This window comes from Oncorhynchus mykiss, chromosome 6 (genome assembly GCF_013265735.2).
Source record: "Oncorhynchus mykiss isolate Arlee chromosome 6, USDA_OmykA_1.1, whole genome shotgun sequence".
Taxonomy (NCBI): domain Eukaryota; kingdom Metazoa; phylum Chordata; class Actinopteri; order Salmoniformes; family Salmonidae; genus Oncorhynchus; species Oncorhynchus mykiss.
The window spans coordinates 53,491,126-53,517,040 of record NC_048570.1 but is presented as its reverse complement, the minus strand read 5'-3'; the positions used below and the strand labels follow the sequence as shown (position 1 = coordinate 53,517,040).

Sequence of the window (25,915 nt, the reverse complement as noted above, 5' to 3'; positions counted from 1 at the left end):
CATCTGCGAACCTGCTATCCGCGGCCCGCTAGCTGTCTAGAGCATATCACACTGTTAGCTGAAGAAGCCCATCGGACAAATTCTTTGGCCACTATACATATTTTGCCAATTGGCCTGGACCCTTTTACCACATGGAGCCCTGCTGATCCATCACGACTAGTCTGCCGACATAACAGCACGAGGGGGCTACAACAGATTTCTTCTGTTGCGATGTCCCTCTAAGGCCCATCTGCTAGCTTGCATGCCCTGTCCCGCTAGCTGTCTGAATCACAGTGTCTCCAGCCCGCCGAACTCCTCACTCCTCACCTATGATCACTCGGCTACGCATGCCTCACCCTAATGTCAATAAGCCTTGTCCATTGCTGTTTTGGTTCGTGATTATTGCCTTATTTCACCGTAGAGCCTCTAGCCCTGTTCAATACAGTAAAACGAGTCCTACATCGACATAACCTGAAAGGCCGCTCAGCAAGGAAGAAGCCACTGCTCCAAAACCGCCATTAAAAAGGCAGACTATGGTTTGCAACTGCACATGGGGACAAAGATTGTACTTTTTGGAGAAATGTCCTCTGGTCTGATGAAACAAAAATAGAACTGTTTGGCCATAATGACCATCTTTATGTTTGGAGGAAAAAGGGGGAGGCTTGCAAGCCGAAGAACAGCATCCCAACCGTGAAGCACAGCGGTGGCAGCATCATGTTGTGGGGGTGTTTTGCGGCAGGAGGGCCTGGCGCACTTAAAAAAATAAATGGCATAACGAGAAAGGAAAATTATGTGGATATATTGAAGCAACATCTCAAGACATCAGTCAGGAGGTTAAAGCTTGGTTGCAAATGGTTCTTCCAGATAGACTATGACCTCAAGCATACTTCCAAAGTTGTGGCAAAATGGATTAAGGACAACAAAGTCAAGGTATTGGAGTGGCCATCACGAAGCCCTGACCTTAATCCCATAGACTTTTTGTGAGCAGAACTGAAAAAGCGTGTGCGAGCAAGGAGGTCTTACAAACCTGACTCAGTTAAACCAGCTCTGTCAGGAGGAATGGGCCAAAATTCACCCAACTTATTGTGGGAAGCTTGTGGAAGGCTACCCGACACGTTTGACCCAAGTTAAACAACTTAAAGGCAATTCTACCAAATACTAATTGAGTGTATGTAAACCTTTGACCCACTGGGAATGTGATGAAATAAATAAAAGCTGAAAATAATATTTCTCTCTACTATTATTCTGACATTTCACATTCTTAAAATAATGTGGTGATCCTAACTGACCTAAGACAGGCATTTTTTACTAGGAATAAATGTCAGGAATTGTGAAAAACTGTTTAAGTGTATTTGGCTAGGGTGTATGTAAACTTCTTGTAAACTTAACTATATATATATATATTATGTGTACTGTATCCTTCACTATCCATTATTTACTATTTATTGCAGCCTAGCCGCTCTGTCATTGCTCATCTATATATTTTACACATATATATACTTATCCCATTCCTTTACTAGATTGTGTGTATTAGGTCTTTTTGGGGAATTTGTTAGATATTATGTTTTGTTGTGGCCTTGTTTGACATTTCCTGTTATATACTGCTGCACTGTCAGATCTAGAAGCATAAGCATTTCGCTACACTCACAATAACATCAGATAACCATGTGTATGTGACCAATAACATTTTGTCACCAAAATTCTAATCAAAGTTGTACCATATTTAAAGGGATGCCTTAAGATAAATGTACTGAAAACCCTATTGAATAAAAACGCTGTGAGAAAATCTGTTGGCCAAAAAGTGGGAGGGTTTTCAGCAGTTGAAAGACATTTTTTCAGAGAGTGCAAGCTAGCCACACCTGCAGAGGTCATTACGCAAATTAATTAGGTAAGTCTGTATACCAAATACTGAGAAGTGAGTAGGAAAGGTGTGTGTAGGAAAGGCTTACATTCTGATGTCGGGATAGGGCTGTAGGAGCTTTACACACCTGGATTGTAGAACATTTTCCCATTATTCTTTTTAAAATTATTCAAGCTCTTTCATTTAATTGTTGATCATTGCTAGACAGCCATTTTCAAATCATCCTATAGATTTTCAAATCGATTTAAGTCAAAACTGAAGGCCACTCGGGAACATTCAATGTCATCTTGGTAAGCAACTGCAGGGTAGATTTGGCCTTGTCCTGCTGAAAGGTGAATTCTTCTCCCAGTGTCTGTTGGAAAGTAAACTGAACCACGTTCGTCTCTAGGATTTTGCTTGTGCTTAGAGCTGTATTCTGTTTATTTTGATAAAAAAAAAACTCTATAGTTCTTGCCGATGACAAGTACACCCTTAACATGATGCAGCTACAACCAAAATGTGAAGAATGGTACTCAGTGATGTGATTTGTTGGATTTGCCCCAAATATAACGCTTTTTATTCGACACATTTTTTGCAGTATTACTTAAAGCTGCAATATGTAACTTTTTGGGCGACCTGACAAAATTCACATAGAAATGTGAGTTACATTAAAAGCAAGTGTAAGAATAGTTTGTTCTATTTGCACTATTTTTATGTTTCCCGTTTTTAAGTTTTGATTTTGTGTCTTTTACTTTCTGTTTTATTTTACACCAACTACAAACAGCTGAAAATACAATATTTTTGGTTATGGAAAATATATTTCCCAGCGTTTTAGATGGTACAATGATTCTCCACACCATACTTCCTTCTATAGTCACATAAATTGAAATTAGGCTAACTATAATAATTTTAGCAACCAGGGAATGGCCGGAGCGATTTCTGCGTAGTGCATCTTTATGTGCCTTGTTTATGTTTTTATCTCTGAGCAGTTTACTTCCTCTCCAGCAATTGAGTAAGGAAGGATGCCTGTATCTTTGTAGTGACTGGGTGTATTGATACACCATCCAAAGTGTAATTATTAACTTCCCCATGCTCAAAGGGATATTCAGTGTTCTGCCCATCTACCAATCTGTGCCTTTCTTTTTGAGGCATTGAAAAACCTCCCTGGTTGTTTGTGGTAGAATCTGTGCTTGAAATTCCCTACTCGATTGAGGGACCTTGCAGATAATTGTATGTGTGGGGTACAGAGATGGGGTAGCCATTATAAAATCATGTTAACCACTATTATTGAGAACAAAAAATGAGTCCATGCAACCTATGTGATTTGTTAAGCACATTTTTACTCCTGAACTTATTTAGGCTTGCCTTAAAAATGTATTGACTCAAGACATTTCAGCTTTAAATGTATTTTAAAAAATCTACAAACAAAATTGCACTTTGACATTATGGGGTAGTGTGTGTAGATCAGTGAACCAAAATCTCAGATTAATACATGTTTATTTCAGGCTGTAACACAACAAAATAAAAAATTAAGGGGTGTGAAGGCACTCTAGTTGCTTACCAAGATGGCATTGAATGTTTCTGAGTGGCCTAGTTACAGCTTTGACTTAAATCGGCTTGAACATCTATGGCAAAACTTGAAAATGGCTGTCTCGCAAGGCTCTACAACCACCTTGAAAGAGCTTGAAGATTTTTTTCAAGATTAATGTACACAAACTCTTCTAACTGCATTTATTTTCAGCACACTTAACATGTGTAAATATTTGTATGAACATAACAAGATTCAACAACTGAGACATAAACTGAACAAGGTCCACAGACATGTGACTATCAGAAATGGAATAATGTGTCCCTGAACAAAGGGGGGTCAAAATCAAAAGTAACAGTCAGTATCTGGTGTGGCCAACAGCTGCATTAAGTACTTAAGTGCATCTCCTCCTCATGGACTGCACCAGATTTTCCAGTTATTGCAGTGCGATGTTACCCCACTCTTTCACCAAGGCACCTGCAGGTTCCCATAAATTTCTGGGGGGAATTACCCTAGCCCTCACCCTCCGATTCAACAGGTCCCAGACGTGCTCAAAGCGATTGAGATCCGCGCTCTTCGCTCTTCGCAGTATGGCTTGTGGCATTGTCATGCTAGGTGGTCATGTCAGGATGAACCTGCAGGAAGGTCACCACATGAGGGAGGATGTCTCCCTGTAACGCACAGCTTTGAGATTGTCTGCAATGGCAACAAGCTCAGTCCAATTATGCAGTGACACACCATCCCAGACCATGACAGACCCTCTACCTCCAAATTGATCCCACACCAGGGTATAGGCCTCAGTGTAATGCTCATTCCTTCGACGATAAACGTGAATCGACCATCACCCCTGGTGAGAAAAAAACGTGACTCGTCAGTAAAGAGCACTTTTTGACAGTCCTGTCTGGTCCAGTGACAGTGGGTTAGTGCCCATAGGCGATGTTGTTGCCGGTGATGTCTGGTGAAGACCTTTCTTACAACAGGCCTACAAGCCCTCAGTCCAGCCTCTCTCAGCCTATTGGGGACAGTCTGAGCACTGATGGAGGGATTGTGCGTTCCTGGTGTAACTCGGGAAGTTGTTGTTGCCATCCTGTACCTGTCCCTCAGGGGTGAGGTATTGTTACACGTGGTCTGCCACTGCGAGGACGATCAGCTGTCCATCCTGTCACCCTGTAGCGCTGTCTCAGGCATCTCACAGTATGGACATTGCAATTTATTGCCCTGGCCATATCTGCAGTTCTCATGCTTCCTTGCAGTATGCCTAAGTCATGTTCACGCAGATGAGCAGGGACCCTGGGCATCTTTCTTTTGATGTTTTTCAGAGTCAGTAGAAAGGCCTCTTTAGTGTCCTAAGTTTTCATAACTGTGACCTTAATTGCCTACCGTCTGTAAGCTGTTAGTGTCTTGATGACCACATGTCCATTAGTTGTTTATGGTTCATTGAACAAGCATGGTTTAACTTTACAATGAAGATCTGTGAAGTTATCTGGATTTTTACAATTTATCGTTGAAAGACAGGGTCCTGAAAATGGGACGTTTCTTCTTTTTAATACAATCCAGGTGCGCAAAGCTCTTAGAGACTTACCAGACAAACTTACAGCTGTAATTGCTGCCAAATGTGATTCTAACATTTCTTTACTCAGGGTAATAAATGAGATACTTCTGTATTTCATTTTCAATAAATTAGCAAAAAATTCTAAAAACATGTTTTCACTTGGTCATTATGGGGTATTGTGTGTAGATGGGTGTAGACAAAACATCAATTTAATCCATTTTGAATTCAGGCGGTAACACAACAAAATGTGAATTAAGTCAAGGGATATGAATACTTTCTGAAGGCACTGTACCTATAACTAAAGGTACAAAGATAGTACCGTACAGAGTACCAATCCGTTACAAGCGTTTGTAACCCTTTAGGAACAAATGAAAACTTTTTTTTCTGAAGGTGTGCCACACTCTAAAACAATAATAACTCTAATACACAATAATATACAATAATATAATATACTAATTTACAATAATTACAATAATACACTGTCCCTATTTTCAGACGATACACAGCCTGGTCCTAGACCCATGTGAGCGCCGTCCTCCAGCACATTGTCTCCTCACTCTGTGGTCGAGGATTGATGACAGTACTCACGTCGGCATTTCTTGCAGCAGGTGCCCTCCACATGCACGGAGAGAGAGTCCTCTGAGCAGTTGGCAGGGGGACAGAATATCCTGCGACACTCCACTACTCCGTTCTGTAGAGACAAGAGATTACCCTAAAACACACAGATAACATCCCAGTGTGTGTGTGTGCGTGTGTGGCACTGCCAACAAGACAAGTGTAAAACATAGAGACAAACATACTGCGTTCAAAAATCATGTCCTCCTTTATCAGTCCTCACTTATCTGTTATCTGTGCAAATCACATAATCAACCCATCAAACTCAATCATAAAAACCGGACTCTGTAATAGACTCATAGCAGGAAGACATGCTGGTAATCTCTGATGGTTAAGGACAGGAAAATACTAGACTATATGTAATTAAGCAATAATAATGATAGTGATATTCATATTAACAGCATTTATAACAAATAATTATAAAGAATAGGCAAATATGAATAATTACGCTATACTTCTCACTATCTGTCCCTTAGGTTGTGGCAGGAGGCCACAAACTTGGCTGATAAAGCATAGCATTTAGTTTTTTCCCCAATTACGTATTTAAGTTTGTCGTGTAATTGTGGGAAATAATGTATTTTTTACATCAAAATATCTGTCACAGTTTTACAGAAAATGTGTCTCTGTCACTATCTCTTCCTGGGGGCAGAATCCTGGGGGCAGAATGAGCACAGCCTGTCCACTCTGACATTGGTTTAAAGTACTTAATTAGTACTCTAAAGTATTTTTACTTAAGCAATTTTTCGGGGTATCTGTAGTTTACTATTTATATTTTTGCCAACTTTTAATTTACTTCACTACATTCTAAAATAAAATAATTAACGTTTTACTCCACACATTTTCACTGACACCCAAAAGTTGACGTTACATTTTGACAGCAAAACTATCCAATTCACTCACTTATCATGAGAACATCCCTGGTCATCACTACAGCCTCTGATCTGGCAGACTCACTAAAACATACATGTTTTGTTTGTAAATTATGTCTGAGTGTTGGGAGTGTGCCCCTGGCTATCTGTCAATAAAAAAAAACAAGAACATGTTACTGTCTGGTTCTTGAGTGTTCTTGAGTGTTATATTTCGTTTTTGGCTAAAAGAACGTACCCATTTGAAACTGCCTATTTCTCATGCCCAGAAACTATAATATGCAGATTAGGACAGAAAACACTCTAAAGTTTCCAAAACTGTCAAAATATTGTCTGTGAGTATACCAGAACTGATATTGCAGGCGAAAACCTGAGGAAAATCAAACCATGAAGTGCTGTTTTCCTGAAAGCTCTCTGTTCCATTGGATGCCTTACCTGCATTTAAAGGGATATCAACCAGATTCCTTTTCCTATGGCTCCCTGAAGGTGTCAACAGTCTTTAGACATAGTTTCAGGCTTTTATTTTGAAAAACGAGCGAGAAAGATAACATCGCGTCAGTGGTAGCTGGGTGTCGCTTGGGGTATGTCTCTATCAGTTTTGCACATCGAGAGACTGAAATATTTTCCCATTCCTCCTTGCAAAACAGCTCGAGCTCAGTGAGGTTGGATGGAGAGCATTTGTGAACAGCAGTTTTCAGTTCTTTCCACAGATTCTCGATTGGATTCAGGTCTGGACTTTGACTTGGCCATTCTAACACCTGGATATGTTTATTTTTGAACCATTCCATTGTAGATTTTGCTTTATGTTTTGGATCATTGTCTTGTTGGAAGACAAATCTCCGTCCCAGTCTCAGGTCTGTAGACTCCATCAGGTTTTCTTCCAGAATGGTCCTGTATTTGGCTCCATCCATCTTCCCATCAATTTGAACCATCTTCCCTGTCCCTGCTGAAGAAAAGCAGGCCCAAACCATGATGCTGCCACCACCATGTTTGACAGTGGGGATGGTGTGTTCAGGGTGATGAGCTGTGTTGCTTTTACGCCAAACATAACGTTTTGCATTGTTGCCAAAAAGTTCAATTTTGGTTTCATCTGACCAGAGCACCTTCTTCCACATGTTTGGTGTGTCTCCCAGGTGGCTTGTGGCAAACTTTAAACAACACTTTTTATGAATATCTTTAAGAAATGGCTTTCTTCTTGCCACTCTTCCATAAAGGCCAGATTTGTGCAATATACGACTGATTGTTGTCCTATGGACAGAGTCTCCCACCTCAGCTGTAGATCTCTGCAGTTCATCCAGAGTGATCATGGGCCTCTTGGCTGCATCTCTGATCAGTCTTCTCCTTGTATGAGCTGAAAGTTTAGAGGGACAACCAGGTCTTGGTAGATTTGCAGTGGTCTGATACTCCTTCCATTTCAATATTATCGCTTGCACAGTGCTCCTTGGGATGTTTAAAGCTTGGGAAATCTTTTTGTATCCAAATCCGGCTTTAAACTTCTTCACAACAGTATCTCGGACCTGCCTGGTGTGTTCCTTGTTGTTCATGATGCTCTCTGCGCTTTTAACGGACCTCTGAGACTATCACAGTGCAGGTGCATTTATACAGAGACTTGATTACACACAGGTGGATTGTATTTATCATCATTAGTCATTTAGGTCAACATTGGATCATTCAGAGATCCTCACTGAACTTCTGGAGAGAGTTTGCTGCACTGAAAGTAAAGGGGCTGAATAATTTTGCACGCCCAATTTTTCAGTTTTTGATTTGTTAAAAAAGTTTGAAATATCCAATAAATGTCGTTCCACTTCATGATTGTGTCCCACTTGTTGTTGATTCTTCACAAAAAAATACAGTTTTATATCTTTATGTTTGAAGCCTGAAATGTGGCAAAAGGTCGCAAAGTTCAAGGGGGCCGAATACTTTCGCAAGGCACTGTATATTTTTAAACCTGAAGATTGATTATAAAAAACGTTTGACATGTTTCTGTGGACATTACGGATACTATTTTGAATTTTTGTCTGCGATGTCGTGATTTCTGAACATAACGCGCCAAACATATGGAGGTATTTTGGATATAAAAATAATCTTTATGGAACAAAAGAAACATTTATTGTGTAACTGGGAGTCTCATGAGTGAAAACACCAGAAGATCATCAAAGGTAAGCAATTTAATTTATTGCTTTTCTGACTTTCGTGACCAATATACTTGGCTGCTAGTGTTTGTAATATTTTGTCTACTGAGAGAGATGTTCTTACAGAAACGCTTGTTATGCTTTTGCCGAAAAGCTGTATTGAAATCTGACAAGCCAGGTGGATTACCAACAAGCTAAGCTATGTTTTGCTATATTGCACTTGTGATTTCATAAAAATTAGATATTTTTAGTAATTTTATTTGAATTTGGCGCACTGCAATTCAGCGGGTGTTGATGAAAATGATCCCGCTAAAGGGATAGGTGCCCCAAGAAGATAAGGAATTTGAAATTAAACATTTCCCATTTACTTTTGATAATAAGTATATTTCAAACCAAATACTTTTTTTAAGGAGTGGATCAGCTTTAATATTGTGGATAGATTGTTGCTTCCATCAATGTAATTGTCTGCATCATGTCCATATCTGTCGCCAAACCCACTGGCTCCAGGTCATCTATCTATAGGTACAAGGTCGTCAAGGTTCTCATTAGCAGCATTGAGAATTTCCTTGTATATTATGCTCTCCCATCAGGGTGCTTTGGCTTTGCAGGATCATACCTGCCAAGCAGGCTCAGAATCTTGAGGGGGCGGTGCTGCTCTAGAAGGTCTCTGACCACATTTTGTCTGCATACAGGCCGCTTACAGGAGGCCCATAAAACAGATAGGGACTTGTCCTTAGTATCTGGGTCATTCAGGTGAGTGTCTAGGGTATAGGGCTGTGGACCGTTCCATCAATATAGGACCATAAATAAATACATTAGGTGTACATATAAAAACTTTTTTTTTTATATTTAAAGAAGGCAAATTTGGCAACAATTGGGCGTTCATACCTCTGCCCTCTCTGTTCAAAGCAGGGTACACATTTGAGTTGGATTTTGTTGATAGCTCCGCGTGGGATCTGAAGAGCTGTAAGGAGGTACTCTCTAACTACAGACTCAGGAACTTCTTCTTCTCTCTCTTGGATACTTGTAAGTACCATATTCTCTCTCATGGATCTAGTCTGCATGTCAAGTAAGGCATCTCTCAGAACGATGTTCTCAAGTTAATTAACTTCGGTTTCAATCTTATTGACTGTCACTTTTAGCTTTTTTGTGTCTTTCTCCAATGTCGCAGCTTATTCATCACTCATCTTGAGGCTTGCCTTAAACCCCTTAATATCCTTACTGACTAGTTCAAGTATACCTAGTTTGTAAATTATTGATTTTAACAGATCGGTTTCAACCTTTACCATTCCCGGTGGTGAAAATATTAAATTGTCTGTGTCTGTACAAGAGTCACATTTTCGTTTTGAAATAGGTTCCCCTGTCTTACTCTCTGTCATGTTTGGGTGTTGCTTGTTTCTGTAATATTTGTCAATACATTTCTCTAGTCTTATGATTTGTTTTGTGTTGTGATCCAGATTGAAAGTTATTACTCACCAGATTGTGTAGTGCTAATATTTAGTCTAACATACCGATATTGAATATTACGTTTTTATCTTGAGGTGTTCAGTCCGCCAAACACTTAAGACTTTTACTCAAGTTTGTATTTTTTCCACCACTGGATGTGGCTTCGGGTTATAGCATTTCTTTCACATTACCCATACATTTAGACAAGTGTGTCTGGGTTATCTAATATGAATTTATTAATCAAATATTTGTATCTGGACACTTTCTGTTTACCTGAAAATGTTCCTTGTTGTAGGCTACTACTCTTACCAATTTTAGTCTTAATCTTTACTACACTGCTCACTGTTTAGCACATGACCTCAATGTGAATCCCTAAAGAGATGGGTGGGGCTGGCTTAAAAGGATGTGAGCAATGCTGAATGGGTGTAGTCAAAGGAGAGCTCTCCAGTAGGTACCAAAATATTCAAAGGCCATTTTCTCCAAAGTGAGTTTACAAGTTTAAAGCAGAATTACTTTTCCAATGTTCCTCAAAAAATGGAGTGTATGATATACCATTGTGTAGCTCTGTGTCTCTACATGTATAAAAAAACAAAAATGTTCTATATAAGACCGATTTGAGCCGGTCGGTCACATATACAGAACACAAATTCCAATTGGCTATACTTAAACTCTTTAGCATTATCCTCAACTCTTCCCCAATTTTTGGAACCAAGGTCTGATCACTCCAATCCACAAAAGTGGAGTCAAATTCGAACACAAAAACTACCATGGGATATGCATCAACAGCAACCTTGGGAAAATCATCTGCATTATAATTAACAGCATAATTTTCTGAACAAATGTCAGACCACATATTCACCCTGCATGCCCTTATTGACAAACAAACAAACAATTTCAAAAACGCTTTAGACTGAATTTGGCATGAGGGTCTGCTATATAAATTGATGGAAAGTGGTGTTGGGGGGGAAATATACAACATTATAAAATCCATGTACACAAACAACAAGTGTGCAGTTACAATTTGTAAAAAAAACCCCACAAATGTCTTTCCTCGGGGCCGGGGATAAGGCATGGATGCAGCTTGAGCCCCACCCTCTTCAACATCTATATCAATGAATTGGCTAGGGCACTAGAACAGTCTGCAGCACCCGACCACACCTTACTAGACTCTGAAGTTAAATGTTTACTGTTTGCAGGTTGTCTGGTGCTTCTGTCCCCAACCAAGGAGGGCCTACAGCATTACCTACATTTTCTGCACAGATTCTGTCAGACCGGGGCTCAGACAGTTAATCTCAGTCAGACAAAAATAATGGTGTTCCAAAAAATCCACATTCCACCTAAACAATGTTGCGCTATTGCACACAAAAACGATACATACCTCGGGACTAAACATCTGCACCACAGGTAACTTCCACAAAGCTGTGAATGATCTGAGAGGCAAGAAGGGCCTTCTACGCCATCAAAAGGAACATCCAATTTGAGCCTCTTTGGCATCAAAAGGAACATAACATTTGACATCCCAATTAGGGTCTGGCTTAAAATATTTGAAGCAGTTATAGAACCCATTTCTCTTTTATAGCAATTATACTAATTATTAATATTATTTATTGCGCATCATTATCATTATTTGTATATTTTTTATTTTGTGAATTGAAACATTGTACATGTTTAAATGTTCTTTTTATTTTGTAAATTGAACTGACTTGAATATTCCCAAAATATGCAAATTCACTAGTGTGAGGTGAAGTTATCGACTATTGTGAGGAGAAAGATACAATGTTATTGTATCTGTGTGACGGGTGGGATGCCCACCATGCAGCCGCAGTTCCTGCAGTTCTCTGGCTCCACCCATAGCTCCTTGTCTCTGTAGACCACACCATTGGCACTGCACGTCCTCTCACAGCGGCAGGACTCCAGCTGGGTCAGCCTGGACTCTGCGTAGTTCAGCTAGACACGCACAAATGCATGCACAGACACACACACACACACACATAAATACAGATCATCCATTTAAATATCGTAGCACTATAATCCAAATCAACCAGCAAGAGGACAAAAAATGCAAAAGCAACAGACTACACATAGAATTGGACATTGGTGTGCTTAGCCCCCAGTGTTTCAGAATAAAAAACAGTATTGTTTTCTAATCACCCTACCTTTAATATACACTACCTTTAATCTACAAAATTCTGGGATGTTTGGAATACCCAACTTCTGGGTTGCATGTATTGGGTCACTTAGCTGGGTTGTTTTCTTTAAAAAGTGCAAGGTTGGGTTGTTCATGCTGAGTTATTGAGATATGACCCAGTGGGTCAGATCACAAGATTGAAGAGGTGGGTGGGGCGTGTCTTTCAGATTGCTATTTTTGGCCACCCGTGAGGGTAAATGTCATTCCAGTTCATCTGTTCTGTTGTATCATTATTTCATGCCAAGTTTGAATATTGGCACTTTTCTAGATTTAACAAGACTTACACATGTGTATGAGTTCTTTAAGAGACTTTGCATATCCTAAATGCTACCATTTCGTTACATTATATAGTTAATGTTACTCATTTTAAATTAAAAGGAATAATTTTCAAAAATATTGAACTATTCATTTTCAGTGTACAAACTTAACAGAAACATTTCCTCTCTGGGTGGCCAAAAATAACTGATAGCCACTTCCCTAATAGGTCATGCCTCCTGAAAATATCCTATGGAATACCTTAAAAAAGATAGCTGCTGCGTGAAACCATCATGAAAGTTAATAAAAATACAACTGACAGTTAAATTAACCCATGTTTGGGTAATCCAAACAACCCAATTCACACAAACCAACTGACTAGGTCAAAATATACCACTGTGTGTTCTGTCATATATTTACCCAGTGCCAGTATTTTTTCGGGTGTACCCTCAGCATATACCACACACACAAACATACACATACTCACAAAGTGCTTAACACACACAAACATACACATACTCACAAAGTGCTTAACTTCCGACTTAAAAAATACCCTAATCTAACTGCCTGTAGCTCAGGCTCAGAAGCAAGGATATGCATTTTCTAGATATCATTTGAAAGTAAACACTCTGAATTATGTGTAAATGTGAATTGTAGGAGAATAAAACACAATAGATCTGGTAGAAGAAAATACAAGGAAATAAACATACGTTTTCTGTTTTTTATTGTTGCTGAATCTTTCAAATGAACAAGAACAGCCAAAACATACAGATAGGATGCTGGGGATGATTTGAATGAAGAACATAAGACGGCAACAATAGCTGAGCAAAGTTTTAGACAGATAACTTCCAAAAATGAGCGAGCTACATGACATTGAGCATGAAGTTAACCAGGTGTCCCACACAAATGTACCCAAGTGGCCGAATTGGTACAGTGATACATTGAAGGAAATAACTATATACAAAATACATAAATGCTATTCTAACACACACACCCCAAAAATATATAATAATAATAATAATTAAACATAAACTAATAACAAGGGTAACTACAGTGCCTTGCGAAAGTATTCGGCCCCCTTGAACTTTGCGACCTTTTGCCACATTTCAGGCTTCAAACATAAAGATATAAAACTGTATTTTTTTGTGAAGAATCAACAACAAGTGGGACACAATCATGTTTGACAGTGGGGATGGTGTGTTCAGCTGTGTTGCTTTTACGCCAAACATAACGTTTTGCATTGTTGCCAAAAAGTTCAATTTTGGTTTCATCTGACCAGAGCACCTTCTTCCACATGTTTGGTGTGTCTCCCAGGTGGCTTGTGGCAAACTTTAAACAACACTTTTTATGGATATCTTTAAGAAATGGCTTTCTTGCCACTCTTCCATAAAGGCCAGATTTGTGCAATATACGACTGATTGTTGTCCTATGGACAGAGTCTCCCACCTCAGCTGTAGATCTCTGCAGTTCATCCAGAGTGATCATGGGCCTCTTGGCTGCATCTCTGATCAGTCTTCTCCTTGTATGAGCTGAAAGTTTAGAGGGACGGCCAGGTCTTGGTAGATTTGCAGTGGTCTGATACTCCTTCCATTTCAATATTATCGCTTGCACCGTGCTCCTTGGGATATTTAAAGCTTGGGAAATCTTTTTGTTTCCAAATCCGGCTTTAAACTTCTTCACAACAGTATCTCGGACCTGCCTGGTGTGTTCCTTGTTCTTCATGATGCTCTCTGCGCTTTTAACGGACCTCTGAGACTATCACAGTGCAGGTGCATTTATACGGAGACTTGATTACACACAGGTGGATTGTATTTATCATCATTAGTCATTTAGGTCAACATTGGATCATTCAGAGATCCTCACTGAACTTCTGGAGAGAGTTTGCTGCACTGAAAGTAAAGGGGCTGAATAATTTTGCACGCCCAATTTTTCAGTTTTTGATTTGTTAAAAAAGTTTGAAATATCCAATAAATGTCGTTCCACTTCATGATTGTGTCCCACTTGTTGTTGATTCTTCACAAAAAAATACAGTTTTATATCTTTATGTTTGAAGCCTGAAATGTGGCAAAAGGTCGCAAAGTTCAAGGGGGCCGAATACTTTCGCAAGGCACTGTATTTAAACATTTTCTATTTACAATATTGTGAAGACCCTCAGTCCTCTACACAATATTGTGCTGCTGGTGCCATGGCCCATAGCAGTCTCTTTCTGCTGTAAAGCAGTGGCTTACTGAACAGGTGGTGCAGGTGATGGGGCATATCCTGTGACAAAGGACACAATGACTTCTCCCTACTGTGCCCTTTTTGCCCAGAGGCACATTCATGCCTGCAGAGACGAATATGGGCAGGTGAACACCACTGGTTGGAGCAGAAGGGACAGAGGTAGAGGGGACAGAAGGTGCTGAAGCAACTCAGTCTCACTTTCCCTATCAATTTCCTTGAAATTTTGGGTTAAATCTGTATACTTAGCTTTTCCTGATTTATTCACCATAATTTAAATATATAAACTTGCTGAAAATGCTATGGACTAGGTACTGCTATGCGTAACACTCGTGGCTCCGTCAAGTATGATTTGCAATGGCGAATTAACCTATTTTACGCCAGAGTTTACGACAAAGGCTGGTCTTAGAACGTATAACCATTACATATTGCCGTTTTCCTCCGCTCATTGGCTATCGTCCATGATAGATTTCAAGATGATAAGTGGTCATTGGGCCAAAATACAGTCAATCAACGATAGACCGGTCCTGCCATTGGTGTCTTCAAACCGGTTTGCTTCGGTCAATACGTCCCGGGAAAAGAACCATCAAGTATGGTTGTGTTAGTAACAACCAGAGGATTGCAATGAAACCAACCATGACTGGATAAACGTTTGTTGAGTGTGTGTAATTACCACGAACGCTTTGTCCAAAGTTGAATGAGACGGAAATCACGACGCAAGCATTTTACAAATGTTTCATGTTAGGCTATAAAAAATGATGTAATCAAACAAAACAAACATTCACTGTGTAGTTAGGACACTTGGCATTGCCACCAGAGGAAGATCTTCAAATGTAAGCGATTTATTTCATTGTTATTTCTGACTTTAATGTTTGGTTGGAAAATGCTAATAATACTTGTGTGTGCGGGGAGCTGTCCTCAGAAAATCGCATGGTTTGCTTTCGCAGTAAAACCTTTTTGAAATCTGACACAGCGGCTGGATTAATAAGACGTTAATCTTTTAAAAGATGTAAGATACTATAACAAATGGTGTATTTAGAATGTTAACGCTCTGCAGTTTCACCGGATGTTGGCCTGGTGGGACGTTAGCGTCTCACCTACCATAGAGAGGTTAGTTATTCAAATTAATGATATATGTACATTCATCCTTTTGCCAGTGTTAACTCAGTAACGCACACCCATCCATATTAACACAACTTGGTACACTAATCGCCTTGTACAATTCTTTGTAATTGACTGCTGTTACTTTTTCAGATTCCTAGTTGTCCTTTAGACATAATAATCTATTTTAAGGTGACTCTGAGTTATACAGTGCCTTGCAAAAGTATTCATCCCACTTGGTGGTTTTCCTAATTTGTTGCATTACAACCTGTAATATAAATATATTTTTTTCTTTGGATTTCATGTAATGGACATACACAAAATATTCCAAATTGGTGAAGTAAAAACGCAAAAAAATAACTAATAAACTGAAAACTGGTGTGTGCATATATATTCACCCCCTTTGCTATGAAGCCCCTAAATGAGATCTGGTGCAACCAATTACCTTCAAAAGTCACATAATTAGTTAAATATAGTCCACCTGTGTGCAATCTAAGTGTCACATGATCACTTTAAGCCGTATACTCCACAGAGCTGGGCTTTGCGGAAGTGTCCAGAAAAAAAGACATTGCTAAAGAAAAAAATAAGCATACACATTTGGTGTTCGCCAAAAGGCATGTGGGAGACTCCCCAAACATATGGAAGAAAGTACTCTGGTCAGATGACCAAAATTGAGTTTTTAGGCCATCAAGGAAAACGCTATGTCTGGCGCAAACTCAACACCTCTCATCACCCCGAGAATACCATCCCCACAGTGAAGCATGGTGGTGGCAGCATCAAGCTGTGGGGATGTTTTTCATCGGCAGGTACTGGGAAACTGGTCAGAATTGAAGGAATGATGGATGGTGATAAATACAGGGAAATTCTTGAGGGAAACCTGTTTCAGTCTTCAAGAGATTTGAGACTGGGACGGAAGTTCACCTTCCAGCAGGACAATGACCCTAAGCATACTGCTAAAGAAACACTCGAGTGGTTTAAGGGGAAACATTTAAATGTATTGGAATGGCCCAGTCAAAGCACAGACCTCAATCCAATTGAGAATCTGTGGTATGACTTGAAGATTGCTGTACACCAGCAGAGCCCATCCAACTTGAAGGAGCTGGAGTAGTTTGCCTTGAAGGATGGGCAGAAATCCCAGTGGCTAGATGTGCCAAGCTTCCAGGGACATACCCCAAGAGACTTGCACCTGTAATTGCTGCAAAAGGTGGCTCTATAAAGTATTGACTTTGGGGGGTATAGTTATGCAATCTCAAGTTTTTATTTTTTTTGTCTAATTTCTTGTTTGTTTCACAAAAATATTTTGCATCTCCAACGTGGTAGGTTTGTTGTGTAAATCAAATGATACAGCCCCCCCAAAATAGTTTTTTTAATTCCAGGTTGTAAGGCAACAAAATAGAAAAAATGCCAAGGGGGATGAATACTTTTGCAAGCCACTGTATATTTGAAAAAATTGTGATGTGGCCTGCACACTGTTGTAAACACAAAATTCAAATTGGTGGTGTACTTTTCTGGGCAAAATTATAATTTTACTGTCTAATCTTCATCTTCTACCAGTTATTGATGGTGTAATCTGTCTGGTGGAGCCTACTGCCATAATAGACCTCCATACAGTTGTAAGTACTCTTAATACTCCACTGATTTTTCGTAATGGATTAGAGTAGAACAACAAAATTGTTCATTTTCATAACAGGAGGATGATGAAGACACCCTGTCAGCTGCCACAGAGAGGGAAGATACAGAGAGGCCTTTTGAGGTTTACACCTTAAAAATAACATCTAACAGTTGATGATAGTGTTGTACCATAATAAAACATTCACCCTCTTTTTCTCAAAAAATGCAGTGGATGATATACCATTTTGTAGCTCTGAGTCTCTATTTTTTTCCAGTTTAAAAACACAATTTCAAATTTTGCTACATAAGACTGATTTGAGCCGGTCAGTCACATATACTAAATTCATTTTTAAATGGATGGGTTCATTGGTGTTAAAATGCACCAGTTATGCTATTTTGGACCCGTAGGCTGCTGATGTCATGCAGCCTGTCGTTTTGTGTTTCTACTTTTTCACAATGACAAGTTGTACGTCGGAAGACAATAGAATCCTCATGATGTCACTAAGACAACTGTATATAGACATGTTGATATAAGTAGTGTAAACCAGCCTTTTGTCTTGAAATCCTTGGTTGTACACTACCGTACTCACGGCTTAGCACATGGCCTCACATGTGAATTCTTTAATATATTGGTGGGGCTAAGGCCGTGAACGATGATGAATGAATGTAGACAAAGAAGAGCTCTCCAGGAGGTGTACCAAAACATTCAAGGGACATTTTCTAAAAAGTTGGGTAACAAGTTTATGACATTTCAAAGCAGAATTACTTTCCCATTTGTTCCTCAACTGCAGTGAATGATATACTAGCTCAGAGTCTCTGCTTTTATCCAATGTAAAAAACATATGAATGTCATCTGTTACTAGCACATTATTGATCACATGAACCTTGTTTCTTAGGCTGCATATGTTAATGTGGGCAATTTATGGCACTTTTCTGGGATGATTGTTTTTAATACTTTACTCTGAAGCTTATCAGAAGTAGACATGCACATTTCTTTGAACTGATTGTGCAGGGTGAGCTGCACACAATGGACTTCCTACTAATACATACCTCTTCAGTGCTAACAGTATAGCTCTGGTTCATAGGCATATGATTATAGCATACAATAGCTCTAGGATCAACAGAGGCATTCATGGCAGTTAAGGGGACAAAAATGAAGTTACTTACATTGTGTCTGCCAACACCCCTGGGATAATGTACATTTGCTGCAGCATTATGACAACTCAGTGATACAATGGTAGGGATTAACTGAACTGGTCTTGAAGTGCGTGGAAAGAGTCCTGGAACCAAGATGATTTCGATGGACTCTGTGAAAGTGATTCCAACAGAGCTACAGTAATCTTTTAGACAGGTGTATACTGCCAGTAGTTTGCTGAATCTTTCACATCCACATCCCAACAACGGTACCGGACCTGAAATAATTGGCCCGATTTTGGGAATCTTTCAGTGCTAGAATCAGTTCTTTAAAATCAATTTTCTAGCCCTCCTAATGTTGTATGACCCTACATGGACTACGACAGTGTCAGTTCATGGCATCTGTCATAGAACGGTCAGAAGCAGCCAAGTAATGTCCTGTATTCGTGCCCCAGGATAGCACAGGGTGCAATGGCTGAGGAGATCCGGCCATTCTTTCACCTCAAGTGTTTTTGCAAACCCCTTGAGGACTTAAGGGAGGTGGGCCCGATGGACTCGAGCCGTATGTAGTATCCATTGTGGATGATGAATGGGCAGGAGCCTCAGACAGCCTCACGGTCAGATGAGGGTGGGAGCTCTGAGGATCTGAACACGAGGTAGAAGCCACCGGAGAGGGAGACAGAACAGAGGCGCAGGTACCTCTGGATCCAGGCCCGCAAAGCTGTTTCTGGTCTGTGTCTGGTCTGGACTGGACTTAACAACTCCAAGGAGGCCCCCGTTGCCAGAGGACGCTGTTTCCGACTTCCACGGCAAGTGACATATCTCCATGGCTGGTTAGTTGGATTGAGAACAGGAACATCCCCCAAGTCATCCAGGAGCATTCTACTAGCTCCATTCTTCAGGGAAGGGGGAGACCCCTTCAGGGAGGGATCCCTGCAGGGTACCGTCCAGACGATTGTGGAGAGCCGACACGGCAGCGACACTTCCACCAGGCCAGAGTGGTGTCCGGCTACTGGGGTAGAAGAGAAAGAAAAAGTAGGCGGGTGTGGGTTCCCCACTTGTTTGCTAAGAGTAGCCACTTCGCTCCTGTAGTTCTCTGCAAGCAAACAGTTGCTACATTGAAAATCCGGGCGCTCAACATTGTCCCGGAAAAGCAACATAATCACAGCTCCTGCAGTGTTAAATGTTTCTTGAGGCTCCAGGCTGCTAGGCTAGCTAAGCCAGCCAGGATTAGGTCTCTCCTATGTTTCGTCAACAACACACTCAGTGGTGAGAATGGTTTACGCCCCTTTTACTACCTCGTAACATCTATAGAGTAAGACGATGGGCCCATCCTCATTAGTGGGCTTTACACATCTTATGCAACAGGTTCCAGGCCACACTAATCCACCGAGGATGAGGTCATTAAGGCATGAGCTCTGATCAACCCGTCGATTGAACGGTGTTCCATGTTCTGACGGAACAGGGATTTGAGCCGTGAGCATTGGAGACAGGAGCTGTCCAAAAATGCAATATTTGAAACACAATTTCAAAATAATATGGTGATGCTTAAAGGCCAAGTTCAGTATTTTACAACTTGATGTTAGATCGTTCCTCCATAGACTGAGGGGACTCCAGGGTGAAGAACTACCTAACATTACATTTTTAAAATACGGGACCACTACAGACTGGCTTCCCCAGCACCATAGCACCAGCATCATAGGTGCACGACGGGACATACCAATCATTTGTGTGTGTGTGTGTGTGTGTGTGTGTGTGTGTGTGTGTGTGTGCGTGCGTGCGTGCGTAGCTTATATGCATGCGTTCGTACTCCGGGATAATATATTGAAGACATAAGAAAATAGACTGCACTTGCAGTATACTCTATGCAAGATATGACATGCTACAAGATTGTCATAAAGTGTGTGTGTCATCCATTTCATGTCATCAACAGCACAACATATGCATATACAGTGGGGCAAAAAAGTATTTAGTCAGCCACCAATTGTGCAAGTTCTCCCACTTAACAGGATGAGAGAGGTCTGTAATTTTCATCATAGGTACACTTCAACTATGACAGAAAAAATCCAGAAAATCACATTGTAGGATTTTTAATGAATTTATTTGCAAATTATAGTGGAAAATAAGTATTTGGTCACCTACCAACAAGCAAGATTTCTGGCTCTCACAGACCTGTAACTTCATCTTTAAGAGGCTCCTCTGTCCTCCACTCGTTACCTGTATTAATGGCACCTGTTTGAACTTGTTATCAGTATAAAAAACACCTGTCCACAAACTTAAACAGTCACACTCCAAACTTCACTATGGCCAAGACCAAAGAGATGTCAAAGGACACAAGAAACAAAATTGTAGACCTGCACCAGGCTGGCAAGATTGAATCTGCAATAGGTAAGCAGCTTGGTTTGAAGAAATCAATTGTGGGAGCAATTATTAGGAAATGTAAGACATACAAGACCACTGATAATCTCCCTCGATCTGGGGCTCCACGCAAGATCTCACCCTGTGGGGTCAAAGTGATCACAAGAACGGTGAGCAAAAATCCCAGAACCACACGGGGGACCTAGTGAATGACCTGCAGAGAGCTGGGACCAAAGTAACAAAGCCTACCATCAGTAACACACTACACTGGCAGGGACTGAAATCCTGCAGTGCCAGACGTGTCCCCCTGCTTAAGCCAGTACATTTCCAGGCCCGTCTGAAGTTTGCTAGAGAGTATTTGGATGATCCAGAAGAAGATTGGGATTATGTCATATGGTCAGATGAAACCCAAATATACTTTTTGGTAAAAACTCAACTCGTCGTGTTTGGAGGACAAAGAATGCTGAGTTGCATTCAAAGAACATATCCTCCAAGATCGCATAGCAGTTCAGACATCTTTTGTCCTCGTCTTGTCGTGTCCTGTATATATATATATTTACAACTTTTTTTCACATACTTTTTATTTTTATTTTCCATCAACTCATCTTCAAAACACTCTCCTGCAACCCGCCTCACCAATTTATATTTATAAAAAAGTATTATTTACCTCAGATCTGTAATCCTCCAAGAAGCTAGCCAGAAACTCCAAGAAGCTAGCCAGAAGCTAGCCAGAAGCTAGCCAGGAGCTAGCCCAGAAGCTAATCCAGAAGCTAGTTAGCTTCTTTACTGGCAAATCGTTAGTATTCAGCTAACCACGGTTTGTGGTCATCAGCTACCCTTTAGCTCGAAAATCTATCGCCAGTTTTGTACGGCGCAGCGCGGCTCGGAACGGAACATACCGGACCAATTTTTCTCTCCATGTCCCTGGATTTCAACTGCTCTCTGGACATTCATACCTGGATCTCACAGCTAGCTAGCTGCTATCCGTGTGACAATCGGCTTTCGTCGATTCCGGAGCAAACATCAATTATTCCGGTGCTAGCCAGCTCCGTCAATCACTCCTGAGTTCCATCATTCACTCCTGGGCTGCAGTCACCTATCCGGACCCGTTTTACTGCCTACGCGGAGCCCCACCGGGCCTTCACAACTGGACTGCCGACATTATCTACCCGAAGGAGATCCGGCTGGCTCCTCCGTCGCGACGTTACCGGAACGCCCATCTGCGGCCCGCTAACCGTTAGCTGTCTTACCGGCTGCTATCTGAATAGACAATCGGACAATTTATTTATTTTTATTATTATTATGTTTTCTTCTTGGGCCTCTATAACTATATCTATTGTTCTTATTTTTGTTGTTGTTGTGTGATTTGGATTAATCCCCTCTACCACACGGAACCCCACTAATCTACTGACCGAACGCAAGAGGTGGCTAACAACAGACCTCCATCCTATGCTAGCTTGCTACCGATGGCCTGGCTAGCTGTCTAAATCGCCGTGACCCCCAACCAACCTCTCCACTCACTGGACCCTTTTGATCACTCGACTAAGCATGCCTCTCCTTAATGTCAATATGTCTTGTCCATTGCTGTTCTGGTTAGTGTTTATTGGCTTATTTCACTGTAGAGCCTCTAGTCCTGCTCACTATACCTTATCCAACCTATTAGTTCCACCACCCACACATGCAATGACATCTCCTGGTTTCAATGATGATTCTAGAGACAATATCTCTCTCTTCATCACTCAATACCTAGGTTTACTCCACTGTATTCACATCCTACCATATCTTTGTCTGTACATTATACCTTGATGCTATTTTATCGCCCCCAGAAACCTCCTTTTACTCTCTGTTCCAGACGTTCTAGACGACCAATTCTTATTGCTTTTAGCCGCACCCTTATTCTACTCCTCCTATGTTCCTCTGGCAATGTAGAGGTGAATCCAGGTCCTGCAGTGCCTAGCTCCACTCCTATTCCCCAGGCGCTCTCTTTTGACGACTTCTGTAACCGTAATAGCCTTGGTTTCATGCATGTTAACATTAGAAGCCTCCTCCCTAAGTGTGTTCTATTCACTGCTTTAGCACACTCTGCCAACCCGGATGTTCTAGCTGTGTCTGAATCCTGGCTTAGGAAGACCACCAAAAATTCAGATATTTTAATTCCAAACTACAACATTTTCAGACAAGATAGAACTGCCAAAGGGGGCGGTGTTGCAATCTACTGCAAAGATAGCCTGCAGAGTTCTGTCCTACTATCCAGGTCTGTACCCAAACAATTTGAACTTCTACTTTTAAAAATCCACCTCTCTAAAAACAAGTCTCTCACCGTGGCCGCCTGCTATAGACCACCCTCTGCCCCCAGCTGTGCTCTGGACACCATATGTGAACTGATTGCCCCCCATCTATCTTCAGAGCTTGCGCTGCTAGGCGACCTAAACTGGAACATGCTTAACACCCCAGCCATCCTACAATCTAAACTTGATACCCTCAATCTCACACAAATTATCAATGAACCTACCAGGTACCTCCCCAAAGCCTTAAACACGGGCACCCTCATAGATATCATCCTAACCAACTTCCCCTCTAAATACACCTCTGCTGTCTTCAACCAAGATCTCAGCGATCACTGCCTCATTGCCTGCATCCGTAATAGGTCAGCGGTCAAACGACCTCCACTCATCACTGTAAAACGCTCCCTGAAACACGAGCAGGCCTTTCTAATCGACCTGGCCGGGGTATCCTGGAAGGATATTGATCTCATCCCGTCAGTAGAGGATGCCTGGATATTTTTTAAAAAATGCCTTCCTAACCATCTTAAATAAACATGCCCCATTCAAGAAATTTAGAACCAGGAACAGATATAGCCCTTGGTTCTCCCCAGACCTGACTGCCCTTAACCAACACAAAAACATCCTATGGCGTTCTGCATTAGCATCGAACAGCCCCCGTGATATGCAGCTGTTCAGGGAAGCTAGAAACCATTATACACAGGCAGTTAGAAAAGCCAAGGCTAGCTTTTTCAAGCAGAAATTTGCTTCCTGCAACACTAACTCAAAAAAGTTCTGGGACACTGTAAAGTCCATGGAGAATAAGAACACCTCCTCCCAGCTGCCCACTGCACTGAAGATAGGAGACACTGTCACCACTGATAAATCCACCATAATTGAGAATTTCAATAAGCATTTTTCTACGGCTGGCCATGCTTTCCACCTGGCTACTCCTACCCCTGTCAACAGCACTGCACCCCCAACAGCAACTCACCCAAGCCTTCCCCATTTCTCCTTCTCTCAAATCCATTCAGCTGATGTTCTGAAAGAGCTGCAAAATCTGGCTAGACAATCTGGACCCTTTCTTTCTAAAAATTATCTGCCGAAATTGTTGCCACCCCTATTACTAGCCTGTTCAACCTCTCTTTCGTGTCGTCTGAGATTCCCAAAGATTGGAAAGCAGCTGCGGTCATCCCCCTCTTCAAAGGGGGGGACACTCTTGACCCAAACTGCTACAGACCTATATCTATCCTACCATGCCTTTCTAAGGTCTTCGAAAGTCAAGTCAACAAACAGATTACCGACCATTTCGAATCTCACCATACCTTCTCTGCTATGCAATCTGGTTTCAGAGCTGGTCATGGGTGCACCTCAGCCACGCTCAAGGTCCTAAACGATATCTTAACCGCCATCGATAAGAAACATTACTGTGCAGCCGTATTCATTGATCTGGCCAAGGCTTTCGACTCTGTCAATCACCACATCCTCATCGGCAGACTCGACAGACTTGGGTTCTCAAATGATTGCCTCGCCTGGTTCACCAACTACTTCTCTGATAGAGTTCAGTGTGTCAAATCGGAGGGTCTGTTGTCCGGACCTCTGGCAGTCTCTATGGGGGTGCCACAGGGTTCAATTCTTGGACCGACTCTCTTCTCTGTATACATCAATGAGGTCGCTCTTGCTGCTGGTGAGTCTCTGATCCACCTCTACGCAGACGACACCATTCTGTATACCTCCGGCCCTTCTTTGGACACTGTGTTAACAACCCTCCAGGCAAGCTTCAAAGCCATACAACTCTCCTTCCGTGGCCTCCAATTGCTCTTAAATACAAGTAAAACTAAATGCATGCTCTTCAACCGATCGCTACCTGGACCTACCCGCCTGTCCAACATCACTACTCTGGACGGCTCTGACTTAGAATACGTGGACAACTACAAATACTTAGGTGTCTGGTTAGACTGTAAACTCTCCTTCCAGACCCATATCAAACATCTCCAATCCAAAGTTAAATCTAGAATTGGCTTCCTATTTCGCAACAAAGCATCCTTCACTCATGCTGCCAAACATACCCTTGTAAAACTGACCATCCTACCAATCCTCGACTTTGGCGATGTCATTTACAAAATAGCCTCCAATACCCTACTCAACAAATTGGATGCAGTCTATCACAGTGCAATCCGTTTTGTCACCAAAGCCCCATATACTACCCACCATTGCGACCTGTACGCTCTCGTTGGCTGGCCCTCGCTTCATACTCGTCGCCAAACCCACTGGCTCCATGTCATCTACAAGACCCTGCTAGGTAAAGTCCCCCCTTATCTCAGCTCGCTGGTCACCATAGCATCTCCCACCTGTAGCACACGCTCCAGCAGGTATATCTCTCTAGTCACCCCCAAAACCAATTCTTTCTTTGGCCGCCTCTGTTTCCAGTTCTCTGCTGCCAATGACTGGAACGAACTACAAAAATCTCTGAAACTGGAAGCACTTATCTCCCTCACTAGCTTTAAGCACCAACTGTCAGAGCAGCTCACAGATTACTGCACCTGTACATAGCCCACCTATAATTTAGCCCAAACAACTACCTCTTTCCCAACTGTATTTAATGTATTTATTTATTTTGCTCCTTTGCACGCCATTATTTTTATTTCTACTTTGCACATTCTTCCATTGCAAAACTACCATTCCAGTGTTTTACTTGCTATATTGTATTTACCTTGCCACCATGGCCTTTTTTTGCCTTTACCTCCCTTCTCACCTCATTTGCTCACATTGTATATAGACTTGTTTATACTGTATTATTGACTGTATGTTTGTTTTACTCCATGTGTAACT

General features: G+C 41.3%; 1 protein-coding gene across 1 annotated transcript in view; it reads right to left on the bottom strand.

The window, feature by feature from the left end:
* Positions 1-25,915, bottom strand: part of LOC110526153 (protein kinase C-binding protein NELL1) — a 404,819-nt gene that overhangs the window by 242,556 nt on the left and 136,348 nt on the right. The window contains exons 8-9 of the mRNA XM_021606800.2: positions 11,771-11,905; positions 5,488-5,590 (exon numbers count right to left, since the gene is read on the bottom strand). Coding sequence (XP_021462475.2) covers positions 5,488-5,590; positions 11,771-11,905 — 238 coding nt within the window. The remainder of the gene's footprint in view (positions 1-5,487; positions 5,591-11,770; positions 11,906-25,915) is intronic.